Source organism: Pristiophorus japonicus, chromosome 4 (assembly GCF_044704955.1).
Source record: "Pristiophorus japonicus isolate sPriJap1 chromosome 4, sPriJap1.hap1, whole genome shotgun sequence".
Taxonomy (NCBI): Eukaryota; Metazoa; Chordata; class Chondrichthyes; family Pristiophoridae; genus Pristiophorus; species Pristiophorus japonicus.
The window spans coordinates 130,319,551-130,345,256 of NC_091980.1; the positions used below are offsets into that span (position 1 = coordinate 130,319,551).

The 25,706-nt window shown below is 44.9% G+C and overlaps 2 protein-coding genes across 2 annotated transcripts; both read left to right on the forward strand.

The window, feature by feature from the left end:
* Nucleotides 1–1,572: 1,572 nt before the first annotated feature.
* LOC139262581 (ferritin heavy chain B-like) lies at nt 1,573–10,313 on the forward strand. The gene is made up of 4 exons (XM_070877742.1): nt 1,573–1,674; nt 4,454–4,600; nt 9,720–9,845; nt 10,158–10,313. Exons 1-4 carry the CDS (start codon nt 1,573–1,575, stop codon nt 10,311–10,313), a joined length of 531 nt encoding a protein of 176 aa, XP_070733843.1.
* A 5,074-nt stretch (nt 10,314–15,387) lies between these two features.
* Nucleotides 15,388–17,981, forward strand: LOC139262582 (ferritin, higher subunit-like). The gene is made up of 4 exons (XM_070877744.1): nt 15,388–15,489; nt 16,911–17,057; nt 17,303–17,428; nt 17,826–17,981. Exons 1-4 carry the CDS (start codon nt 15,388–15,390, stop codon nt 17,979–17,981), a joined length of 531 nt encoding a protein of 176 aa, XP_070733845.1.
* Nucleotides 17,982–25,706: the final 7,725 nt, after the last annotated feature.

Consider the following 25,706-nt stretch of genomic DNA (forward strand, 5'->3'; position numbering starts at 1 on the left):
CGTTACAAGGACACCCTCAAAACCTCTCTGATGAAGTGCGACAGCACCACTGATGCCTGGGAGACTCTGGCCGAAGTCCATCCTAGTTGGAAAAAGTGTATCCGGGAGGGTGTTGAGCTCTTCGAATCTCAACGCTGCGAACGTGAAGAGGTCAGGCAGCGGAAGGAAGGTGTGGTAAATCAGTGACACCCACCCCCTTCCCCCGATGAATATCTGTCCCATCTGTGACAGGGTCTGTGGCTTTCATGTTGGACTGTTCAGCCACCAACGAACTCACTTTAGGAGTGAAAGCAAGTCTTCCTCGATGCCGAGTGACTGCCTATGATGATGGGTTCAGCTGCAGGTATTCCTCGCACTGAGCTCAGAACTGCGCCAATGGTTAACACTCATCTGTGCCTTTTTATCTCTAGAATTGACTATTTCAATGCTCTCCTGCTGGCCTTACATGCTCCATAAACTTAAGCTTATCCAAAACTCTGCTGCCCGTATCCTAACACACACCTAGTCTCACTCACCCATGACCCCTGTGCTTGTGGACCATCATTGGCTCCCGGTCTGACAGCGCCTCAAATTCAAGATTCTTATCCTCGTATTAAATCCCACCATAGCCCTTCCCTCACCTCTTTTCCCAGCACATTGATAATATCGGTGCTGTTTCCTGCTCTCACAATAAACTGGAACATTTAATTCACTATGTTCCCAATTTCCACCCTTCACTCACCTTCACATGGTTCATCTTGGTCACTTCAATTCCCTTTCTCGACTTCTCTGTCTATCATCTCAGTCTATCAGACAAATATCCAATGAGTTGTTTGGATGTTGCTTCAAACCCGCAGATACCTGCAAATGACCAACCAACTGAACAATCCAGAACTCTTAAAAAGACACTGAATCGCAAACAACAGAGGATTCAATGAATCTTTCAAGGTGGCCATTAACTGGTCCAGGCAGAGCACGGTCGATAGGGTGTTCTCTCTGTCTGCCTGCCTTTGTTCCGCGGCTATATCCGTGCCCGGGTATCCCTGGATTGGGAGCACGCGGTGTCTGCCGGTATGCTTGAGGCTTTCCGTCATCGGAGGGCACCAGAGGGAGGGGAGCGCAGAGTGAATACAGGGAAATAGTGTAAATTTTTTAAGTTTTTATGTTAGTTTTGTCATAATGTGGATCTGACAGTTTATTTCCCCTTATAAAGGGAGCACTTATGGTTTAAGTGTTTCCGATAGCTGAATTAAAATGCCCAAAGAATAGAGAATCCAATTAAACCTGTGACTCTGGATATTTGAACTGTGTTTGAGGAAAGTTCGGACAATTGAGATCCTCATTGAGATGTCAGCCAATGATGCTCATTCTTCAAAGATCTGATTGGCTCTGGGAGTCCATCTCCCTCCTCCCTTTACTTGATTGGTGCTCTGAGAAGATACAACTTCTGATTGGGTATTGATGACTGTCACTCATCATCAAGAGTGCCACACCCTGGATTATCCCTCAGTATAAATATTGGAGTTTGATATTAGTGAAATGTTATCTTTGTACTTCTAAAAAGTTTTTACTTTGGAAAAATAAAATATTAAGATGGCTTCGCAAGTGCGTCAGAATTACCACAAGGACTGTGAGGATGCTGTCAACAAGCAGATCAACATGGAGCTCTATTCCTCCTATGTTTATCTCTCTATGGTGAGTTTTGTATTTTTTGCCCCTTTACAATGGAGACTATGTAATGTGAATTTATGAAATCCTGTGCTGTACCCAGCCCACCTATTTCTCTCTTTCTGCCCACCTGCCCCCAGCCCTGAATCTATGCAGTGAGTTCACTTTAAAGCTATAATATGATACAATTTATCTTAATTTGTATTTATTAACAAATTCTCTTTGTTTCTTGCAGCAGCTGTATCATCTGATTATTTTGATTCTTTTTTTTCCTGCGATCTTGAGCTTGATGAAGTTTATTTGGAATACATTCTGTACACAATGCAAGGAATTCAGAATTTGTATCCTCATTCTAAATCACTGCATGGATTTTCCTTACCTTGCTGGTTCAATGGGTGATGTCATAAAAATAAATCTAGGCCATTTCGGAGGGATGTCAGGAAGTATTCTTTCCCACCAGTGTGGTGGAAATCTGAAACACTTTCTTTCTCAGCCATCCCTCACCTCCACGGGGAGGATGGGAAGAAAGTGTTACAAATGTTTCTGCTTTCCTCCTGTTCCTAGTATTTCTCACCACTAATTTTAAGTACCAGTTTGTATCCTTCTGTCTTTCCTCTAACTTTTTGCAATCATAAAGCAGATAGTTAATTATCAATTGTCTGTGCTCAGTGGACTCTCCCTTAACCCCTGTGACCTTCACCAAGCACCCTCAAATTCTGAGGGGTTCTCCTAACTTTTATTCTGTGGTCTCTGGTTCTCCTCTACAATGCTTTGATTTGTGTAGACTGTCAAATTAATGCTGCTTGTGGTAGTTTTAGTTCCTTGGCATGAATGCAGCCAGTAAAACTCGGTTAGTTTTTCTTTTTTTTTATATATGAATTCTGCATTGGGACTAGATCTAGTTTAGGCAATTGCTTTTACTGCCTCTCAACTAGCCTGTACAAAATGTATTTGGGTTAATAAACAATTATTATTGGAGCATGCTACTGGTGACCAGGGTATAAATCTTGTGGCAATTCCTTCACCTAATTTCCAGAGCTGCAATGAATATTGGGTGCCAAGATTCAGGTTCCAGTTTTAAGCATGTTCAATCAAAGCTGAATTGGTGATCATGAGTGATGCAGCACAGGAGGCCATTCAGTCCATTGTGCCTTGCTGAATGTTGGTTGGAGCGATACAACTGTTTCCATAGCCTACAAATTTTTCTAAATCACGTAAGTGGATGAGAATGGGGAATTAGTAATGGGCAACATAGAGATGGCAGAAAATCTGAACAAATATCTTGTATCTGTTTTGACAGTAGAAGACAATAACAACATTCCAATGGTGGATAGTCAAGGGGCTATTGGGGGAGGTACTTAATGCAATAACAATCACCTGAGGAAGTAGTACTCAGTAAGATAATTGGGCTCAATTATGTCCTGATGGCTTGCATCCTCGGGCCTTGAGAAGCAGGGATTGTGGATGTATTGGTTATAATTTACCAAAATTACCTGGATTCTGGGGAGGTCCCAGCAGATTGGAAAGCTGCAAATGTAATGCCCCTTCCTTTTTTTTTGAAATAAAAGAAACTTTTGACCAGTTAGCCTAATATCTGATAGGGAAAATGTTGGAGTCCATTATTAACATCGCAGGGACATTTGGAAAAGCAAAATTTGATCAGGCAGAGTCGGCATGGATTTGTGAGGGGAAGTCGTGTTTGACAAATTTGCTGGAATTCTTTGAGGATGTCATGAACAGGGTGGATGAAAGTGAACCAGTGGCTGTTTTGTATTTGGACCTCCAGAAGGTATTTGAGAAGGTGCCACAAAAGATTACGGCACAAGATGAAAGTTCACAGGCTTTGGGGGTAATATATTAGCATGGATAGAGGATTGGCTAAAGAACCGAGTCAGGATAAATGGTTCATTCTCTGGTTGGCAACCAGGATCTAGTAGAGTGCCGCAAGGATCAGTGCTGGGACCCCAACTATTTACAATCTATATTACATTCTGTCCCTCCTTCCAAGTCGGTTACGTCGCCTAGTTTGTTCCTCCCAACTTTGTATCAGTAATGTGTGAGGAGAACACACTTCTGCAGAAGGACATAGGCAGGCTAAGTGAGTGGGCAAAAATTTGACTGTAGGAAAGTGAGGTCATGCACTTTAGCAGAACAAGAATCAAAGAGCAAATGTTTATTGAAATGGAGCAAGATTGCAAAGTGCCGCAGTACAGCAGGAGCGGAGGGGGGTGGGGTGTGGTGGGTGCCTCTGCTCATTTGGAATTCAGAAGAATGAGGAACTTATTGAAGTGTATAAGATTGAGGGGGCTTGACTGGGTGGATACAGAGGATGTTTCCACTGATGGGGAGACTACAACTAGAAGGCATGATCTTAAAATAAGGGGTTTCCCATTTACAACTGAAATATCTTGAGCGTTGTCAATCTGTGGAATTCACTGCCTGAGCTGTGGAAAGCTGAGACATTGAATAAATTTAAGACTGTAATACAGTTTCTTAAATGCTAAGGGGTTATGTGGGGATGAGTCCATGATCAGATCAGCCATAATCTTAAATGGTGGCACAGGCTCTGAGCTGTGTGGTCTACTCCTGTTCATATTTCTCATGTTAGGTTTCCCTATGGCTGGAGCTGAGATTATCCAATGTATTTACCAGGTTAATTGAGTAGGTTCTAGTTTCCATAAATATACATACAAGTTCAGTGAGACTGAGCTCTTGAATCAAGAAAAATGAGTTTGGCTTCATGTACAGTGCCCATGCTGATGGGTCTGGCATGCAATAATCAACTACACTTCTGATCCCTCCGCAGTCCTTCTACTTTGACCGGGATGATGTTGCCCTGCGTCACTTTGCTGAGTTCTTCAAGGAGCAGTCACATGAGGAACGTGAGCATGCTGAGAAACTGATGGAATTCCAGAATCGGCGTGGAGGCCGAATCATCTTGGCAGACATCAAGGTTTGGCTCCATAAACGAGGGCCCTTCTGTTTGGCTTCCCTTAGACTGATTGTTCACAATACATTGTAAAGGAGTTGGTTCCAATTCCACAGGAACCAGCAATTTGGACAAACTGGTCCATGCTGGTGATCAGGCTCCAGATGTCGTCCTCCCACCTTGCTTTATCCAGCAACATGTCGTTCTAATCCTTTTTCCCTCATGTACTTATTTAGCTTCCCCTCAAATACATCTATGCTGTTCACCTCATAAATTTGACACCGTTAGTTGACTTAATGCAGTAATTCAATATTCTAACATATTGGTTCATGGTAACCTAAACTTCTGATTTCATTTTTTCATCCCTAATTTCCTTCAATACTGTCCTATTTACAAATGTGTTTTTACTGTTTGTACTATTACATATGTGCCACCAGAGGGCACTGCAGTCAGACTTGCAGGTTACCTGTACAGGTGTGCCAGGTGCAGTACAGAAGGCAGGTCACCAGGTGTGATCCTCACCACCTAGAGTTCCATTATGTAAATCCTGTCCCCTCAGTACAGATTCACATGAGGCATGTAGTGAAGTCAAGGTCACTCTGGACCTACACCTTTATTTCAAGCTCTGGAATGCTGCACTTGCCTGAGACCTGTCCTTGTATACCTGTCTCTTGCAAGTGCATCACTGGTGGTAAGGTATGCTGGTGGTTACAGGTCAATCTTATTCGTCATGTATAGTATGTTATATATATTCACCCTCCCCCCTTGTTGTCTTTATAGGTTCAGTCTCAGGTGGTCTACGCTCTCGCATGGAGCGTCTGAGTTGTGGTTCAGTTGTTTGCCTTGGTGTCTGTTTTTCTTTGGGTGTCATTGATGGTATCTTGCCTGGGCTGTCTGTTGTGATTGCCCTTTCCTCAGGTTGTTCTCTCCATCTGTCCATCAGTTGTGATGCGAGTTCCACATTGTCGTCTGCCCCTCTGGTTCCACAGTGTTGTTGGTAAATCTGATTTTGACTTGGCCTACATGCCTCTGGCAGGTTTTGCCATTGTCCATTTGTACTAACAGTAGCCTGTTTCCTTCCTTGCCCGTTACTGTCCCTGCAAGCCATTTGGGACCCCTGCCATAGTTTAGTACAAACACTTTGTCCCCTATCTCATTCCATCTCCCCCTCGAATTTCTGTCATGCTATTCAATCAGCTTATGGCGCTTTGCCTCAACGATTTCATGCATGTCTGGGAGGATTAATGAGTGCCTTGTTTTTAAAGTCTTTAACATCAACAGTTGCACAGGGGGATCCCAGTCAATGAGTGCGGACGAGATCTGTATGCCAGCAGCAGTCGCGACAGGTGATCCTGTAGCATGCGACCTTGTATTTTAAGCATGCCTTGTTTAATGATTTGCACTCCTCTCTCCGCCTGGCTGTTGGAGGCCGGCTTGATGTGATTTATGCCATGGTCAATTAAAAAATCTTGGAATTCTGTGCTGGTGAAGCACGGCCCATTGTCACTGACCAATATGTCAGGGATTCCGTGCATTGCAAACGTAGTTGCAAGGTTCTCCAGTGGTGGAGGTTGTGCACGTGTTAAAAATAGTGCATTCGATCCACTTTGAAAATGCATCTACAACTACGAGGAACATTTTGGCCATGAATGGGCCTGCATAGTCTATGTGCACCCGCGACCACAGTTTGGTAGGCCAGGGGCTCAGGAGACCCTCCCTGGGGGCATTGCTGAGCTGGGCACAAATGGTGCACCTTCGTACGCAGAGCTCCACGTCCGCGTCAACACCAGACCACCAGATGTGGGATCTGGCTATGGCCTTCATAATGATCCCCGGGTGCTCGCAGTGGAGCTCCCAGACAAATGCCTCTCTGCCTCACATCAGGCAGTCTGCTTGTAGTGATAGCTCATGCATGCGCCTGTGAAAGGGTTTAATTCCTCAGGGCAGTCATCGCGAGCCAGTCACCAGTTAGGACACATCTTTTTACGAAGGATAGCGTGGGGTCGCTGGCCGTCCAGGCTCTGATTTGGCGAGCCATCATTGGCGAACCTGTGGACTCCAAGGCATTGATTGCCATGACTATCTTAGTCCTAGTCATCAGACCCTTCCGTGGTCGCCAGGGGTAGCCTGCTGATCGCGTCGGCACAGTTGTCTGTGCCTTATGGTATCGTCGTAGGACGCCAGCATGAGTGCCCACTGTTGAATTCTCACTGGGGCGTTAGCGTTTATTGCCTTGCTCTTGGATGTGAGGGGCTTGTGGTCGGTTTCTAACACTAACTTGGCTCCTAAAAGGTATAGGTGCATCTTTTTGACACGACACGCACGCAAGCGCCTCCTTCTCTACCATTCTGTACCCGCGCTCCGCACGCGAAAGTGACCTGGAGGCATAAGCTATGGGTTGTAATTTGCCTGCACTATTGACATGTTGCAAAATGCACCCGACCCCATACGCTGACTCATCGCATGTGAGAACTAGCTTTTTAAATGGATCAAAGATTCAAAACACTGTTGGAACACAGAAGGTTGTGTGCCTTTATTGAAGGCGCGTCCCTGCCACCCCCAAAACCAATCACACTCCTTCCTGAGTAGCACATGGAGAAGCTCCAGCAGCGTGCTCAAGTTCTGCATAAAGTTCCCAAAATAATTGAGTAGCCTGAGAAAGGCATGCAGTTCTGGGTGCCAGGCGAATTGCTTCTGTTTTGGACACTGTTGGGCAGATTCCATCAGTGGCAAACCTTCTGCCCAAAAATTCAACCACTGGTGCGAGAAACAGGCACTTTGATTTCTTGACTCGTAGGCAGACCTGATCCAACCGCTTTCGTACTTCCTCCAAATTATGGAGGTGGGAGTCGGTGTCCCTGCCCGTGATAAGTATGTCGTCTTGCAATACAACCGTCCCCGGGATGGATTTAAGTAGACTCCATGTTGCACTGGAATATGGCAGCTGCCGACCTGATGCTGAATGGGCGTCGATTGTACATGAAAAGGCCTCTGTTAGTTGATGGTGAGTAGCTTGGATTCTTTGGTCAATTCTTGCATCATATATACAGATGTGAGCACTAGTTTTGAGAAGTTTACCTGCAGCCAATGTGGCAAATAAGTCCTCCACTCTGGGCAGCGGGTACTAGTCCTGTAGGGAGACTCTGTTTATGGTAGATTTGTAGTCCCCACAGATTCGTACGGATCCATCAGGCTTCATGACTGGGACGATGGGACTTGCCCAGACGCTAAATTCCACAGGTGATATAATTCCTTCCTGCAGAAGCCTGTCTAGTTCGTGTTCAATCTATTCCCTCATCACACAGGGTACAGCTCTGGCCTTGTGATGGACTGGTTGAGCATTCTGTGATGTAGATTTTGACTTTGGCCCCTTTGAAAGTGCCCACACCTGGCTGAAAGATGTTCAAATTGCTTTATAACTGTTGAGCAGGAGGTCCGTTCCTCGAATGACATGGCATGGACATCATCCCATTTCCAGCTTAGTTTTGCCAGCCAGCTTCTCCCCAGCAGTGCTGGGGGGTCTCTGGGGACAATCCACAGGGAAGTCTGTTCACTGTCCCTTTGTGAGTGACAGAGAGCATGGCGCTGCTGAGGACTAGTACGATTTCTTTGGTATAGGTCTTTAGTTTGGTGTCGACCCTTGAGTTTTGATCTGTCTTTTATGCGGTCACAGTTGTTCAAATTGTTGAGGGCCCATGAGAGATTGACTCGCTCCTGTATCCAGCTCCATGTTGATGGGTATCCCATTGAGTCAGACCCTCATCATTTATAGGTGGCGTCCTGTTGTAGGAGCAGCAGCCATTGATCATGTTGACCCGCTGTACATCGGTGTCCCGGATACTGTCCCCACCGTCTTCTGGTCTGCTTTCCGACCCATCCGATTTGTATACCAGCTGAGCTGTTTTTTGCATAGGTGGGCGAAATGCCCTGTATATTCACAGTTCCTGCAAACAGCCTGCAGAAATTGACACCCCCTTGATGAGTGCCCACCCCCACACCTCCAGCACAGACCGCTTCCATTGTTCCCAAAGAATGAGCTGTGTCTGGCTGATCTCTCGAGCTTCTCTCAGTTTGTAGTTGACTGCTCGCATTGTGGGTTGATGTGTGAATGTCCTTTTCTGTGGCCCTTGATGGCTTCTGGTACCACTGCCTGCTGTCGAGAGCCTGTTCTCCCAGTTTGGTCTGTGGGGGAGCAGCTTGTTTAATGCTGTGAACTACTTGTTCTGATATTTTGTTAGTTGTCGTACCTGCATTGTAAATCAACCTTGTTTCTTCTTCTCCCACCAAGAATGTCTGCAACCAGTGCTGCTGCCTCTAAGGTCAAGTTCTTGGTCTCTGAGCTTTTGGAATATGCCTGCTTGGCCTATTCCTTCAATGAAAAGTCTCTCAGCATTTCTCTCCTTAGTTCATCGGAGAACTCCCAGACTAGCCAACCTCAAGTTCTGCCACAAAGTTGGGTATGCTCTGGCCCACACAGCGTCTGTAGTTGTAGAACCTGTGTCTGGCCATGTGTCGGCTGCTCGCCAGCTTCAGGTCGTCTCTGACCAGTGTGCTCAATTCTTCAAATGACTTGGGTGCCAGCAGATCCTTCATTAAAGCGTATGTTTTCAAGCCACAGCTGGTCAAGAGATGAGCTCTTCTCTTGTCTGCTTTGTCGTCTCCTAACCAGTCTTTTGTTACAAAGCTTTGCTGGAGCCTTTCTATAAATCCCTCCCAATTGTCTCCAGCATTGTACTTTTCATCTAATCCGTTGTTTGCCATTCTGTAATCCCGTAACTTGTCGCCACTGTAAAGTCCTGTCCCTCAGTACAGATTCTCACAAAGCATGTAGTGAAGTCAAGGTCACTCTGGATCTGTACCTTTATTTCACAGCTCTGGAATGCTGCACTTGCCTGAGACCTGTCCTTGTATACCTGTCTCTTGCAAGTGCACACCTGGTGGTAAGGTATGCTGGTGGTTACAGGTCATATCTTATCAGTCATGTATAGTATGTTAGGATAGTTATATATAATAATGTAAGATATGACACATTAAATGAACGAAGGTCACTACAGTTAAAGTACAATACATTGCCTCGTGGAGTCATTATCAGAGCATCTAAAGACAAAAAAAAAACTTAGTTTAATCTGACTTTCCTCTTCAGAAACCAGAGCAGGATGAGTGGAGCAATGGTCTGGAGGCCATGCAGAGAGCTCTGCAGATGGAGAAGAATGTGAACCAGAGTCTGCTGGATCTGCACAAACACTCCACTGGGAGCACTGACCCTCAGGTAAGTTTCCCAATGCTTCAATGTGGGCTTTTGGTTAAGTTGCTTTCCTTGAACTTAATTTAAAAAGATATCTGCCCAATAGCTTTGTGTTGGGTCTATTTCAGGGAAGATTTTATAAGTGTCTGATCCCAGAACATTTTTGTAAAGCAAGTTTTCATCTAAATGATGCAGTAATTACATTGCACCAATTTCAATTGCACCACTTAACTATCCTCGAGTCCAAGAGGACTAAAATCCCAACTCTCAAGCAGTAAGCTCCAATGTTCCTTGATATCTGCTACTGGCCATAACTCCTTTCTGTTTCTCCTTCAGTTGTGTGACTTCCTGGAGACCCACTACTTGGATGAACAAGTGAAGATGATCAAGAAGCTTGGAGATCACATCACCAACCTGAAGAGACTGGGAGCCCCTGAGAATGACCTGGGAGAGTACCTGTTTGACAAGCACACCTTGGGGGAGAGTGACTGATGCTTCTGATCAGTACTCTTGTTTATACAATATGTGTGAGACTCTGTCCTACATAGAATGATGGCTTTGTACAGGCTGAGACCTGGGCTCTTGCTGTGAAATGTAATCAACTGTAAATAAACTGTTCAATATTGGACTGGGTTTTGTCTCCTTGCAATTAGTGGTTGCTTATTTTCCATTTACTGTAACTTGTTTGCAGCACAAGTATTGCACTAGGCTATGCAACAATCATACATTGGCCTCCTGTGCTGTAACCACTCAGCTGGCTCTCCAAGAGCACTTCAGCTCGTCCTACTCCCTTGCATTTTCCCTGTTGCCCTGCAATGTTTTTCCTTCATGTACTTGTTCAATCCTATGATTGAAAATGTCTTCACCACCCTCTCGGACAGTGCAATCCAGATATTAACCACTCATTGCATAAAAGTTTATCCTCACGTCAGCTGTGGTTCTTCTGCCAATTGTCTTAAATTTGTGTCTGCTGGTTCTCGTCCCTTCTACCAGTGTTAATAGTCCTATAATTTTGCTCGTTGCTGGGGTAATTTCAATATATTGACAGTTATATTCATAAAAACATAAGAGCAGTCGTTGTCCATTTTGGTTCTGTAAAGACTGCACCACCATTAAATATGATCATAACTAATCCTTTACCACCACCATGTTCATGCTTTTACCCCATAGCCCTTGATGCCTTTTGTATCAAGGTATCTTACATCCTTAAATATATTCAGCAATTGGGCTCCACTGCCTTTTGTAGTCAATAGTTCCCCAGTTTCCCCATCCTGAGTGAAAACATATTTATTATATGTGCGCTAAATTTCCTACAGCATATTCTGAGCCTGTGACTTTTTATTCTCAACTTCCCAGCAAAGGGCTACTTCCTCCCCACATCCAATCTCTCCAAACCAGTCTGAATTTTATGATTTAATAAGATCCCCTTTCAATCTTCTGGTGAATACAGGCCTGGTCAAGCTATTCTCTCATCATACGACAATCTTTCCATCCAAGGAATCAGTCTGGTGGAACTTCGCTGCGCTCTTAAGGAGACCCAAAACTGTGCACAATACACCAGGTGTAGTTTCACCAAGGCCATGTATAATTGTAGTAAGACATTCTTGCTCCTGTACTGTGGAAAAATTGTAAATATTAAATTTGGTTTCTTCCTCCAAATCTATTAAGAAATGTGATTAGTTGGGGCCCAAGCAGCGATCCCTGTGGTATCCCACTAGTCACAACTCACCACCCAGGAAAAGACCTGTTTATTCCGACTGTTTTCTATCAATTAACCAATTTTCAATCCATAGTATATTACCCCCAATCCCATGTGCTTTAATTTTGCACACTAACCTCTTGTGGGACTTTATCAAAGGCCTTCTGAAAATCCAAATACACGACATCCACCGGTTCTCCCTTATCTAATCTCAGTTACATCCTCGAAAAAAACTCCAGTAGGTTTGTCAAACACAATTTTCTTTTCATAAATCCATATTGACTTTGTCTAATCCCGTTGATAGTTTCTAAGTGTCCCTTTTTCACATTCTACTAATGTTAGGCTAACCGGGCTGCAGTTACCTGTTTTCTTTCTCCTTCCTTTTTAAAATAGTGGGGTTACATTTGCCACTCTCCATTCTGCAGCAACTGTTCCATAATCTGTAGAAATTTGGACGATGATAACCAATGCAACCACTATTTCCATGGCTACCACTTTTATTCCTCTGGGATGCAGATTATCAGGCCCTGGGGATTTATCAGCTTTCAGTCCCATTAGTTTCTCCAGCACTATTTTCTGACTAATAATCATTACCTTTAATTTCTCTTGCTCACGAGATCCTTAGTTCCCTAGCATTTCTGTGATGTTATTTGTGTCCTCTTCTGTAAAGACAGAACCAAAGTATTTAATTGTTCTGCCATTTCCTTGTTCCCCATTATAAATTATCCCATTTGTGACTGAAAAGGACCTACATTTGTCTTCACTAATCTTTTTCTTTTTACAGACTGGGAGAAACTTTTACAGTCGGTTTTTATGATCCTTGCAAGTTTAGTCTCACTATTTTCCTCCTCTTAAACAATCTCTTGGTCCTTTTTTGCTGAATACTAAATTGCTCCCAATCCTCAGGAGTGCTACTTGTTCTGGCAACTTTGTATGACTCCTCTTTGGATCTAATACTATCCTTATATTCTTGTGTAAACCATGGTTGGGCCACTTTTCCTTTTGTGTTTTTGCAGCAGAAAGGAATGTATAATTGTTGCAATTCATGCACTCGTTACTTAAATGTTAGCCATTGACTATCCACCATCATGCCTTTGAATGACTCTTCCCAATCTATCATAGCCATTCCTCATACCTTCACAGTTTCCTCTGTTTAGATTTAGGACCTAGTTTTGGATTGGACAACTTCACTTTCAATCTTCATAAAGAATTCAATTATGTTATGATCATTCTTCCCTAAAGGACCCCGCACAAAAAGACTATTAATTAACCCCTTCTCATTGTACAATACCCAATCTACGATAGGTATTCAGACATGTTGAAGATCTAATTTCAATTGTACGTATATGTAACGACTCAAAAATCTGGTTCCTGTAAACTCACTCAGGTGCAACATCATCCATCTTTATTCCAGCCCAAGAGTGCCAGTGTGACAAAGACACCCAGCTTATATACAGGTGATCAAGCACACATGCCACGTGTGTCCAGCCCGATGATCTCCGACCGCGGCGCCCTCTGGTGTCTTGTGACTCCCAAGCATTAAGGCATAAGAGTATATCTTGCAAATTCTATTCATGCATTTCAATCTAGCTTTGCAACGCTGTAATACAACAAGTGAAAATGTTCACGTTTGTTCAGCCACATAAGGCAGTGAGACCACAGGTACATTTTAGTGTCTTAAAGGAGGCAGAGAGGTTTACATAATAACATGCTATGCCATTTGGCACCTCGAGCCTGTTCCGCCATTCAGTAAAATCATGACTGGTCTGATCTTGGTCTCAATACTTTCCTGCCTGTTCCCCATAACCCTTGACTCCGCTATTGTTCAAAAATCTATCTATCTCCACCTTAAATGTATTCAATGACCCTGCCTCCACACACGCGCACACACACACAGACACACAAAGTACTGAGTGAATGCCGCACTGTCAGAGGGGCAGTACTGAGGGAGTGCCGCACTGTCAGAGGGGCAGTACTGAGGGAGTGCCGCACTGTCAGAAGGGCAGGACTGAGGGAGCGCCGCACTGTCAGAGGGGCAGGACTGAGGGAGCGCCGCACTGTCAGAGGGACAATACTCACAGGATTCTGCACTATCGGAGGGGCAGCACTAAGGGATTGCCACACTGTCTGAAGGGCAGTACTGAGGGATTGTTGTACAGACTCATGTTTGATTCAGGTGGGTCAACTGTGCTCATTGGTGGCATCTCCCCCGAAAGGGTAGTGCCTGTGGTGTGATTGGTGGCTCTGGATCTGAATCACTGCCGCACTCTCTGCCTCATCTAAAGCAGAGTTTTAATCCAAGGGAACACCTCTCATCAGCTCATCCAGGACTGAACCACTTCTGCACTGAAATCAGACGTCACGGCTTTGGATCTCTGGGATACACCAGCATGAAAGGTCAATGACCAGAGGGGAGAGATGAGGACGATTATTTTAACATAGGGAGTTGTTGTGATCCGGAACGCACTGCCTGAAAGGGTGGTGGAATCAGATTCAACAGTAACTTTGAAGAGGGAATTGCATATACACTTGACAAAAGTTGCAGGGCTCTGGGGAAGGAGCTGAGGAGTGGGACGAATTGGATCGCTCTTACAAAGTGCCTGCACAGGCACGATGGGCCGAATGGCCTCTTTCTGTGCTGATAGAATCGATGATGAGCCAGACAGTTAGAGCATATCTGAGCCTCATCATTTCAATCAGATTTAAATATTCATCATTTCAATCAGATTTAAATATTCTTTCGAGTCACTGAAAACCGACTGTAAAAGGACTCGTCTAACACATCAAATTGAGGGGCAGGAAAAGACCAGCTGGTCCATCAAGCCTGCCCCAAAACATGCCGGAGCAAATCATAGAATGATAGAATGGGTACAGCACAGAGGGAGGCCATTCGGCCTGTCGAGCACGTGCCGGCTCTCTTCGAGAGCACTTCAGCTAGTCCCACTCCCCCGCCCTTCCCCTGCAACCCTGCTATTAATTTTTCCTTCAGGTACTTATCCAATTCTCTTTTGAAAGCCACGATTGAGTCTACCTCCACCACCCTCTCGGGCATTGCATTCCAGATCCCAACCATTCGCTGTGGAAACATGTTGACTTTGGTTCTTTTGCCAGTCACTTTAAATCTGTGTCCTCTGGTTCTCGACCCTTCTGCCAATGGGAACAGTTCCTGTCTATCGATTCTGTCCAGACACCTCATGATTTTGAATCCCTCTATCAAATGGAGATGTGGGTGACAATGTGTTCAGTAATGTTCACTCCCTCTCATTCTCACTCAATATATTGAATTTTACCAGACATCATTCCATGAGAATAAAAATGAAAGATTGTTGATGCCCCCATGTAGCCAATCCTCAGACACATGCCCATTCTCTGTATTCGAACTGGGGGCAGTTCACACCACCCACAGGATGGAATTCCCATTCCACTGGCCAATGCTTGGTTTGTAAATGCACCAAGACGACTTGATTGCTTTGAATATTGTCTCAGTGCCACAGAAACTTGCAAGTAACAAACTTCGCCAGATTATGAAAAACCCCTTTGGCGAAAGTAGAAAATTATAATTTCATTCAAGTGAGAGCGTTAAACAACGGCACACTTTTAGATTTGAAGACGTTCAAGGAACCCAAAGGCAGTGACATCACCAAGACTGATCTCCCCCAGACCCCTCCTACAAATCCCCTCTCCTTTGTTAATTGGTGCCTCAATTCAGGGAAGATTCCTGATTGGCTCTGAGGGATTGTCAATCATCATTGGTGATGTCATACCCTGTTTGAATGCAGCTGTTCCAATAGTATAAATACAGGAGCTTGCACAAGACAGTGTGAGTTTCAGAACTGTGTAGGTGATAGTGAAATATAGATAGTGAAGATGGCCTCCCAAGTGTGTCAGAACTACCACAAGGACTGTGAGGCTGCTGTCAACAAGCAGATCAACATGGAGCTCTGTTCCTCCTATGTTTATCTCTCCATGGTGAGTTGTGTATTCCTTGTTGCTGCATTCTGAAAAGTTGTTAATTCTCCAGTTCAATGAATTGGCTTTATGTTGTATTTCTCTGGACTTCCTTCCCTGGAGGAGCAGAATCTTTGGGCAGTGAGAACTTCAGGTGTGTAATACAGGGGTTCTTGTTGAGTTCATGGACTGCTCCTGACAGCAGCTGCCCTCTATTGAGGTTTAATATTGGAAACCAGCTCAGCTGCTGCATGAGTGTGTGACAGAAGAGCACAAACCTGGTCAGGGGCCTGTTGCCCTGAAACAATGTTCAGTTTCAGGTGGGGGACTGCAGTGAGTGAAATGTGGGTAGGTTCTCACTAGTGCTCTCATTAATTGGAGGTGATGTACTGAGAATCCTGCTGTTGGAGCCCTGCTCACTGCTGAGATCTCTTGCACTATTGTTGTGTAAACTACTGGAGTGGAGGATTTTTCTCACTCCATGTCCAAACTTTGATTAGAATGGAAGAAGAATCATTTCTATAATGCCTTTCACTACCTTGGAATATCCAAAGTGCTTTGTAGCCAATGAAGGAGTTAAGTGTAGTTACCTGTTATGTGGGAAATGCAGCAGCCAATTAGTGCACAGGATGCTCCCACAAACTGAAATGAGATAATGATCAGATCATCTGTTTTTGTGGTGTTGGTTGAGGGATAAATATTGAGCTCCCTGCAGTAGTATTTAGAACATGGTGAAGGCTTGAGGAACCAATGGCTGACTCCTGTCATTCACTCAGATCATTGCTAATCTTGTACCTCAACTCCACCTCCTGCACTGTCCCCATATCCTTTGCTATCCAAAAGTCTATTGCTCTTGAATATACTCTGACTGGAATTCTCTACCCCAGGAGTTGTTGAGGCTCAAAGAGTCATCACATTGAGTTTAGAAATTCCTCCTCATCTCAGTCCTCAATGACCCCTGGTTCTCGACTGTCCAGCAAGGGGAACCATCCTCCCTGCATCCCATCCTTCAAGTCCTGTAAGAATTTTGTACATTCCTAATGACCTCACCTCTCATCCATCGAACCTTGAGAATAGAGGCTCAGTCTGCTCAATCTCTCCTCCTTAATCTTTCACATGCACCTGATGACTGACACACTCTTGTGTGAATGACAAAGTAGAGGAGGTATTGCTTATCCAGGAGTAGAATTTAGTTTGACTGGACATTAAATATAATCCTGAACTTTAGTTTTATATGTTCAACCAGCAACGGAAAAACTTTCATCATACTAATGGGGAGCTGAGGCTCAACTCCAATTGATGAAGTCAATGGCATTTTGCTAGTTTGCAAATGGTGTCTATCTTTTAAGAATTCATTCACTTGGGGGTGGGGGGGAAAAATAACTCTTGCATTGTATATGAAGATCAAGGTCTAAATAGGCTGTCTTAATTTCTCTCTGCAGTCGTTCTACTTTGACCGGGATGATGTTGCCCTGTGTCACTTTGCTGAGTTCTTCAAGGAGCAGTCACATGAGGAACGTGAGCATGCTGAGAAACTGATGCAATTCCAGAATCGCCGTGGAGGACGGATCATCTTGTCTGACATCAAGGTTTGGTTCAATTATCTAGTGGCCTTCTGTCTGGATACCCTTCGACCTGATTGATTCAAATACCTCCTAAAGCAATTGATTTCATGGTTGTGGTAGTGGAATTCAGTAATTCTATATTCCTGTGACATTGTTTATGGTAAAATGGACTTCTGGTTGCTTTTTTTAAATCCTATTTTCCTTTGTATTGTCTTTTTGTATTTTGTTTGTTCCATTGTAAGTGAACTGCCTATGATTTTCCTCTTCAGAAACCAGAGCAGGATGAGTGGAGCAATGGTCTGGATGCAATGCAGAGAGCTCTGCAGATGGAGAAGAATGTGAACCAGAGTCTGCTGGATCTGCACAAACTCTCCACTGGGAGCACTGACCCTCATGTAAGTTCCTCATGTGGGTTTCTGGGCAACTTGGAGGTGGTGGAACATTGCTATCCTTGAGCTGTTTCAAAAGTGCTCCATGCCCAATAGCTTTGTTTTTGAGGGGGGGGGTGGGCGGGGGGGGGGGTGGTCTCTCTTGGGTTCTTCAGGGGGTGGGGGAGAGGACCATGAAGTTGGCCGACTGTGGACATTGAGACATAAATGGGTCCCAATGTTTCCAGGATCTAAGCTCACATTGTACAGTAGCTACTGGATCATTAGAGCAAATGTACATCAATTTCAATTGCCCTACCTGATCTTTCTCCACTCTGAGAATTAAAATCCTAACTTTGAGGGGGGGGATGCTCTGATCCTTGATATCTGCTACTGGCCATAACTCATTTCCCTCTTCTCTCAGTTGTGTGACTTCCTGGAGACCCACTACTTGGATGAACAAGTGAAGATGATCAAGAAGCTTGGAGATCACATCACCAACCTGAAGAGACTGGGAGCCCCTGAGAATGGCATGGGAGTGTACCTTTTTGACAAGCACACTCTGGGGGAGAGTGACTAAACTGACTGGGATCAAGCTTATTGTGTTTAGTACTTGCATTTATATAATCAGGCCCATATACTGTAGGGAATGAAGGCTTGTGACTTTGTGCAAAAAGAGCTGAAACCCACAACAGTAAATAAACTGTTCAACATTGGGCTGTGTTTTGTCACCTTGTAAATTTGAGTGGTTACTTATTTTTCATTTAACATAACTTGATTTCCATCAAACAAGAATTACACTGACCTGTGCAACATTTATATGGGATTCAGTCCTATGAAATGTGTTTTCCCCTTGTGTAATGTCTATGTATTGACTGGGCCATTCAGGCACCTGTTATAAGATCTAAAATGTTCAATGGTGTGTTTGGACAACTGACAGTCCCATGGGATATTGGCCCAGTGACCAAAAGTCTGGTCAGAGGTATGTATTGAGAAGGTAGAGATGTTTAGGAAGGCATGTCTAGAGCTTGGGACTGATAAGCTGTATGCAATGCTCTGCCTTTGTACAAATGACAATTCAATCCAACAAGATGTAACATCTGCTTAACTCAGGGCCAATTTGCCAGTAATTCATTGTTGCACCATTTCAGTCCAATGAAGGAAAAAGTCCTGGATTAGCTTCCTATTTAGTCTATCTGCCTCGTGAACGAACAGCAGTTTGTATTCACTAGCTGCAACAGATCCTCTTCAGTTATGCAGGTCGTTCAGTAATGGGACTCACCACTGCTGCTTTAGGCTTGCTGTTAAGCTTTGTAGGCAGAAAAGCAATATCTCAGCACACTGAACTCTGGGCACTAGAATTGGGTGAGGAGGGAAAGCAACAGCTGTCATCAGCTTGCTGTCATAGCTTCAGTGCTTCGTGTGGATACCCAAGTCGTTCTTGGACAGCTTCTCTTCCGTCTGCTCCCCTAATGGTTGAATAACTTGCCAACACAACCTCCATTCAAACATGAATAAGGTATTGCAAGACTAACGATACTCCAACAACATTTAATACTTGGGGAAGGTGTAAATGTATTTAATTCCATAAAGCAAAAGGAACAAGATGTTAAACCCATTTCTGGCCACAATGCAGAAGTACTCAATTTATAAGCCCATCAATTTTTTATTTTTTTTGTTAGTAATGAAATTCACAGTGGTACTATCACCCTGGATTAGATCTCCATTTCTCTCCTCCGTGGCTATGAATAGATACAAATGGTATTGCTGCAGCTCCAATAATCCAGTATTTACTCGTTATTTTTAGTAATTTAACTGTGTTGAGTGCAATTAAATAGCCATGTACAGACATTCCAGGTTAATGTCTTGGCAACACTCCAGCGCCTTTTGGCTATCGATGTTACAAAATGTCATATATTGATGAGCCACAGTTCCACGAGTCGGCCTGGGTTTGCGTGCTGATGAGTTTGATAGCTTCATGTATCAACAAATCTCCAGCTCACTCGATGTGAAACTTTACAGGTGCTCGTGTTTTAAGAATTACTTACAATTTACAGCACAGGAAAAAGACCATTTGGGCCAACTGGGCCATGCTGTGGTTTATGTTCCATGTGAAACTTGTCCCACCCTACTTCATCTAGACCTATTAGCATATCCTTCTATTCCTTTCTCCTTGTGTTTATCAAGCTTTCCCTTAAATGCATCTATGCTCTTTGCATTCAGAGTTATTACTGCGGGTAGCTCAGTAAACGCACCGCTGCTGCTGTGGATTTTCTGTTAAGCTGTGTGGGTAAAGAAGTGAGTAACAGCTATAAAGATCCGCAATGTTTGAGCTCGAGGACAGCATTTATTGTCCGTCACTAATTGCCTTTGAGAAGGTGCTGGTCAGCCATCTTCTGGAACCGCTGCAGTCTTGTGGTGAAGGTACTCCAACAGTGCTTTTAGGGAGGGTTTTCCTGGATTTTGCCGCAGTGACGAAAAAGGAATGGTGATATATTTCCAAGTCAGGTTGGTGTGTAACGTGGAGGTGAACTTGCAGGCAGTAGTATTCCCAAACTTCTGCTGCCCTTGTCCTGCTAATTGCTAGAGCTCGTGGGATGGCTTGTGCTGCTGAAAAAGCCTTGGCGAGTTGCTGCAGTGCATCTTGTCGATGGTACACACTGCAGCCATGGTGCACCGATGGTGGAAGCAGTGAATGTGGAAGGTGGTGGATGGGGTGCCAATCAAGCGGCCTGCTTTGTCCTGGATGGTGTCGAGCTTCTTGATGATTGCTGAAGCTGCACTCAGCCAGTCAAGTGGAGAGTATTCCACCACACTCCTGACTTGTGCCTTGTCGATGCTGGAAAGACGTTAGGTGTCAGGAGGTGAGACACTCACCGCAAAATACCAAGCCTCTGGCCTGTTCTTATTACCAGACTTTTTATGCGGCTGGGCGGGTTCAGTTTCTGATCAGCGATGACCCCCAGGGGTTAATGCTGGGGAATTCAGCGGCAGTGAATGTTAAGGGCAGGTGGTTAGACTCTCGCTTTTTGCAGATAGCCATTGCCTGGCACTTGTGTGGAGCCATTGTTACTTGCCCATTATCAGCCCCACACTGAATGTCATCCAGGTCTTGCTGCATGTGGGCATGGACTGCTTCATTTTCTGATGTCTTGCAAATGGAACAGAACACTGTGTAATCATCAGCAAACATTCCCACTTCTGGCCTTTATGATGGAGGGAAGTTCATTGATGAAGCAGCTTAAGATAGTTGGGCCAAGGACACTGTCCTGAGGTATTCCTGCAGAGATGTCCTGGGGCTGAGATGATTGACCTCCAACAACCACTTCCTTTGTGCTAGATATGAGTCCAGCTCATCGAGAGTTTTCGATATTCACATCGACTTCCATTTTGCAAGGGCTACTTGATGCCGCACTCCATCAGATGCTGCCTTGCTGTGAAAGGTAGTCACTCTCACCTCACCTGCAATTCAGCTCCTTTGTACATGTTTGGACCAAGGCTGCAACGAGATCAGGAGCTGAGTGGTCCTGGCACAACCCAAACTGGGCATCGGTGAGCAGATTATTGTCGACAAAATCTTTCCTCACTTTGCTGATGATTGAGTGTAGACTGATGGGGTGGTAATTGGCCTGAATGGATTTGTCCTGCTTTTTCTGGAGAGGACGTACCAGAGCAGTTTTTCACATTGTTGGGTAGATGCCAGTGTCTCTGTACTGGAACAGCTTGGCTAGAGGTGTGGCCATGAATTTACAGATTGTGGTGCAATACAATTCTGCAGTTGCTGATGACCCACAGTGCCTCATAGATGCCCAGTTTTGAGCTGCGAGATCTGTTTTGAATCTATTCCATTTAACACTGTGGTCAAGCCACTCACCACGAAGGAGGGTGTCCTCAGTGTGAAGACAAGACTTTGTCTCCACAAGGACTGTATGGTGGTCACTGCTACCAATGCTGTCATGGACAGATGAATCTGTGACAGGTAGATTGCTGTGGACAAGATCAGTAGGTTTTTCCCTTGTGTTGATTCTCTCACCATCTGTCGGAAGCCCAATCTGGATGCTATGTCCTTCCGGACTCAGCCCGCTTGCTCAGTGCTACCGAGCCCCTCTTGCTGATGGACATTGAAGCCGATTGCTATATCAGTGCTTCTTCCAAGTGGCCTTCAAAATGGAGGTGTACTGATTCATCAGCTGAGCGCGGGTGGTAGGTGGTAATCAGCAGGAGTTTCCGTGTCCAAGCTTGACCTAAACCCATGAGACTTGATAGGGTCCAGATTAAATGTTCAGGACTCCTACCGCTACTCCCTCCCGACTGTATACCACTGAGCCGCCACTTCTGGTGTGTCTGCCCTTCTGGTGGGACAGGACATACGCAGGGATGGTGAAGGAGGAATCTGGGACATTGGCTGAAAGGTATGATTCTGTGATTATGACTATGTCAGCTGTTGCTTGACTAACCTGTGAGACAGCTCTCCCCATTTAGGCACAAGATACCAGATGTTAGTGAGGAGGACTTTGCAGGGTCGACTGGGCTGGTTGTACCATTGTCATGTCAGAAGCCGGTGCCGAGGTCAATGCCGGGTTGTCCATCCTGTTTTATTCTAATTAATGTTTCTCGTAGCGGTTTGTTACAACTGATCGGCTTGCTTGGCCATTTCAGAGGGCAGTTAAGACTCAACCACATTGCTTTGGGTTTGGAGTCATATCGGCCAGATTTCCTTCCCGAAGGACATTACTGAAGCAGATTGGTTTTTATGACAATCCGATAGCTCCCTGGGCAACATTACTGATACTAGCTTTTTATTCCAGATTTTAATTTAATTAACTGAATTTCAATTCCCCAGCTGCCGTGTTGGGACTTTGGATCATTAGTCCAGGCCTCTGAATTACTCGTCCAGTAACATAACCACGATGTTACCGCACTCTTTGCATCTCTCAATGGCACTTTTGGAGTATAGATGTCACCACAATTCATACATTGATGAGTCACAATTCTACAAGTCATGTTGGGTTTTGCGTGCTGATGAGTTTCATGGCTTCATGTTTCAGATAAAACAAATTCTTCAGCTCACTCGATGTGAAAAACTTTACAGATGTCCTTGTTTTAAGAATTACATAGAATTTACAGCACAGAAAAAGGCCATTCAGCCTGGCAAATTACAGTGGTGAGCGGTCCTTCTTGAACGTAAAATGTATCTAGGATGAGGTGAGGAAACGAATGAGACAAGATCGATTTAATAGTCTTTCAATCATGAGCATGGAGAGCGAAGTACTGAGAGGACTTGACTTCACACACTGAGCCTCCTCCCAACTTCATTTAACCCTATCAGCATATCCTGCCAATCCTTCCGCCCTCATGTGTTTATCCAGCTTCACCTTAAACGCGTCTATGCTTTTTGTCTCAACTATTCCTTTTGATAGCGAGTTAAACATTCTGAACACTCTCTGAGTAAAGAAGTTTCTTTGAAGTCTCTCTTAGATTATTAATTATAACTTTCTATATAATTCTACGGAGATCAGAACTTTGCACCATACTCCAAGTGTTGTCTAGCCAATGTTCGATATAAACTTAACATGCTGCACAGGGATGTGGTTCAGTTCACCTCAACCGTGTTCTCCCTGTGGCCGAGGAGCTCCGTCCGGAGTCACAGTGCGTATTTCGTCCCCTACGGGTAACAACGGACATGATCTTTGCAGCACGCCAATTGCAGGAAAAATGCAGGGAGCAGCGCATTTATACATGGCATTTTTCGATCTTATAAAGGCCTTTGAGACTGTCGACCGTGAGGGTTTATGGAGCGTCCTCCCTCCATTTTGGATACCCCCAAAAGTTTACCAACATCCTTCGCCTGCTCCACGTCGACATGCGGGGTCAAACAGGGCTGCTTCATCGCTCCAACGCTTTTCTCAATCTTCCTCGCTGCCAACTCCACCTTACTGTCAACAAGCTTCCTGCTGGAGTGGAACTAAACTACAGAATCAGTGGGAAGCAGTTTAACCTATGCCCTCTCCAGACCAGGTCCAAGACCACCCAAACCTCTGTCGTTGAACTGCAGTATGCGGACGACGCCTGCGTCTGCGCACATTCTAAGGCTGAACTCCTGGATTTAGTCGATGTAGTCACTGAGGCATATGAAATCATGGGCCTTGCACTTAACATCCATAAGGGAAAGTGCCTCCATCAGCCTGTCTTCGCCGCACAGCACGGCCCCCCAGACATCAAGATTCACTGCGTGGCTCTCGACAATGTGGACCACTTCCTATACCGTGGGTGCCTCCTGTCAACAAAGGCAGACATCGATGCGGAGATTCAATATCGCCTCCAGTGCGCCAGTGCAGCCTTCGGCTGCCTGAGGAAAGGAGTGTTCGAAGACCAGGCCCTCAAACCTACCACCAAGCTCCCGCTCTACAGGACTATAGTAATACACACCCTACTGTATGGATCAGAGGCATGGACGACTTGCAGAAGGCACATCTAGTTGCTGGAGATATATCACCAAAGATGCCTCCCTAAGATCCTGTAAATTCCCTGGGAGGACAGATGCACCAACATCAGTGTCCTCACGCAGGCTAACATCCCCAGCATTGAAGCACTAACCACATGTGATCAGCTTTGCTGGGCAGGCCACTTAGTCCACATGCCAGACATGAGACTCTCTAAGCAACTGCTCTATGCGGAACTCCTTTATGGCAAACGAGCCAAAGTTAAGCAGCGGAAACGTTACAAGGACACCCTCAAAACCTCTCTGATGAAGTGCGACAGCACCACTGATGCCTGGGAGACCCTGGCCGAAGACCATCCTAGTTGGAAAAAGTGTATCCGGGAGGGCGTTGAGCTCTTCGAATCTCAACGCTGCGAGCATGAAGAGGTCAGGCAGTGGAAGGAAGGTGTGGTAAATCAGTGACACCCACCCCCTTCCCCCGACGAATATCTGTCCCATCTGTGACAGGGTCTGTGGCTTTCATGTTGGACTGTTCAGCCGCCAACGAACTCACTTTAGGAGTGAAAGCAAGTCTTCCTCGATGCTGAGTGACTGCCTATGATGATGGGTTCAGCTGCAGGTATTCCTCGCACTGAGCTCAGAACTGCGCCAATGGTTAACACTCATCTGTGCCTTTTTATCTCTAGAATTGACTATTTCAATGCTCTCCTGCTGGCCTTACATGCTCCATAAACTTAAGCTTATCCAAAACTCTGCTGCCCGTATCCTAACACACACCTAGTCCCACTCACCCATGACCCCTGTGCTTGTGGACCATCATTGGCTCCCGGTCTGACAGTGCCTCAAATTCAAGATTCTTATCCTTGTATTAAAATCCCACCATGGCCCTTCCCTCACCTCTTTTCACAGCACATTAATAATATCGGTGCTGTTTCCTGCTCTCACAATAAACTGGAACATTTAATTCACTATGTTCCCAATTTCCACCCTTCACTCACCTTCACATGGTCAATTTCTGTCACTTCACTTCCCTTTCTCGACTTCTCTGTCTATCGTCTCAGTCTATCAGACAAATATCCAATGAGTTGTTTGGATGTTGCTTCAAACCCGCAGATACCTGCAAATGATCAACCCACTGAACAATCCAGAACTATTTAAAAGACACTGACTCGCAAACAACAGAGCATTCAATGAATCATTCAAGGTGGCCATTAACTGGTCCAGGCAGAGCACGGTCGATGGGGTGTTCTCTCTGTCTGCCTGCCTCTCTTCTGCAGCTATATCCGTGCCCGGGTATCCCTGGATTGGGAGCACGCGGTGTCTGCCGGTATGCTTGAGGCTTTCCGTCATCGGAGGGCACCAGAGGGAGGGGAGCGCAGCGTGGATACAGGGAAATATTGTAAAATTTTTAAAGTTTTTATGTTAGTTTTGTCATAATGTGGGTCTGAAAGTTTATTCCCCCTTATAAAGGGAGCAGTTATGGTTTAAGTGTTTCCGATAGCTGAATTCAACATTCCAATTAATTAGCCCAAAGAATAGAGAATCCAATTAAACCTGTGACTCTGGATATTTGAACTGTGTTTGAGGAAAGCTAGGACAATTGAGACCCTCATTGAGTTGTCAGCCAATGATGCTCATTCTTCAAAGATCTGACTGGCTCTGGGAGTCCATCTCCCTCCTTCCTTTACTTGATTGGTGCTCTGAGAAGATGCAACTTCTGATTGGGTATTGATGACTGTCACTCATCATCAAGAATGCCACACCCTGGATTATCCCTCAGTATAAATATAGGTGTTTGAGATTGACAAAATGTTACCTTTGCACTTCTACAAAGTTTTTACTTTGGAAAAATAAAATATTAAG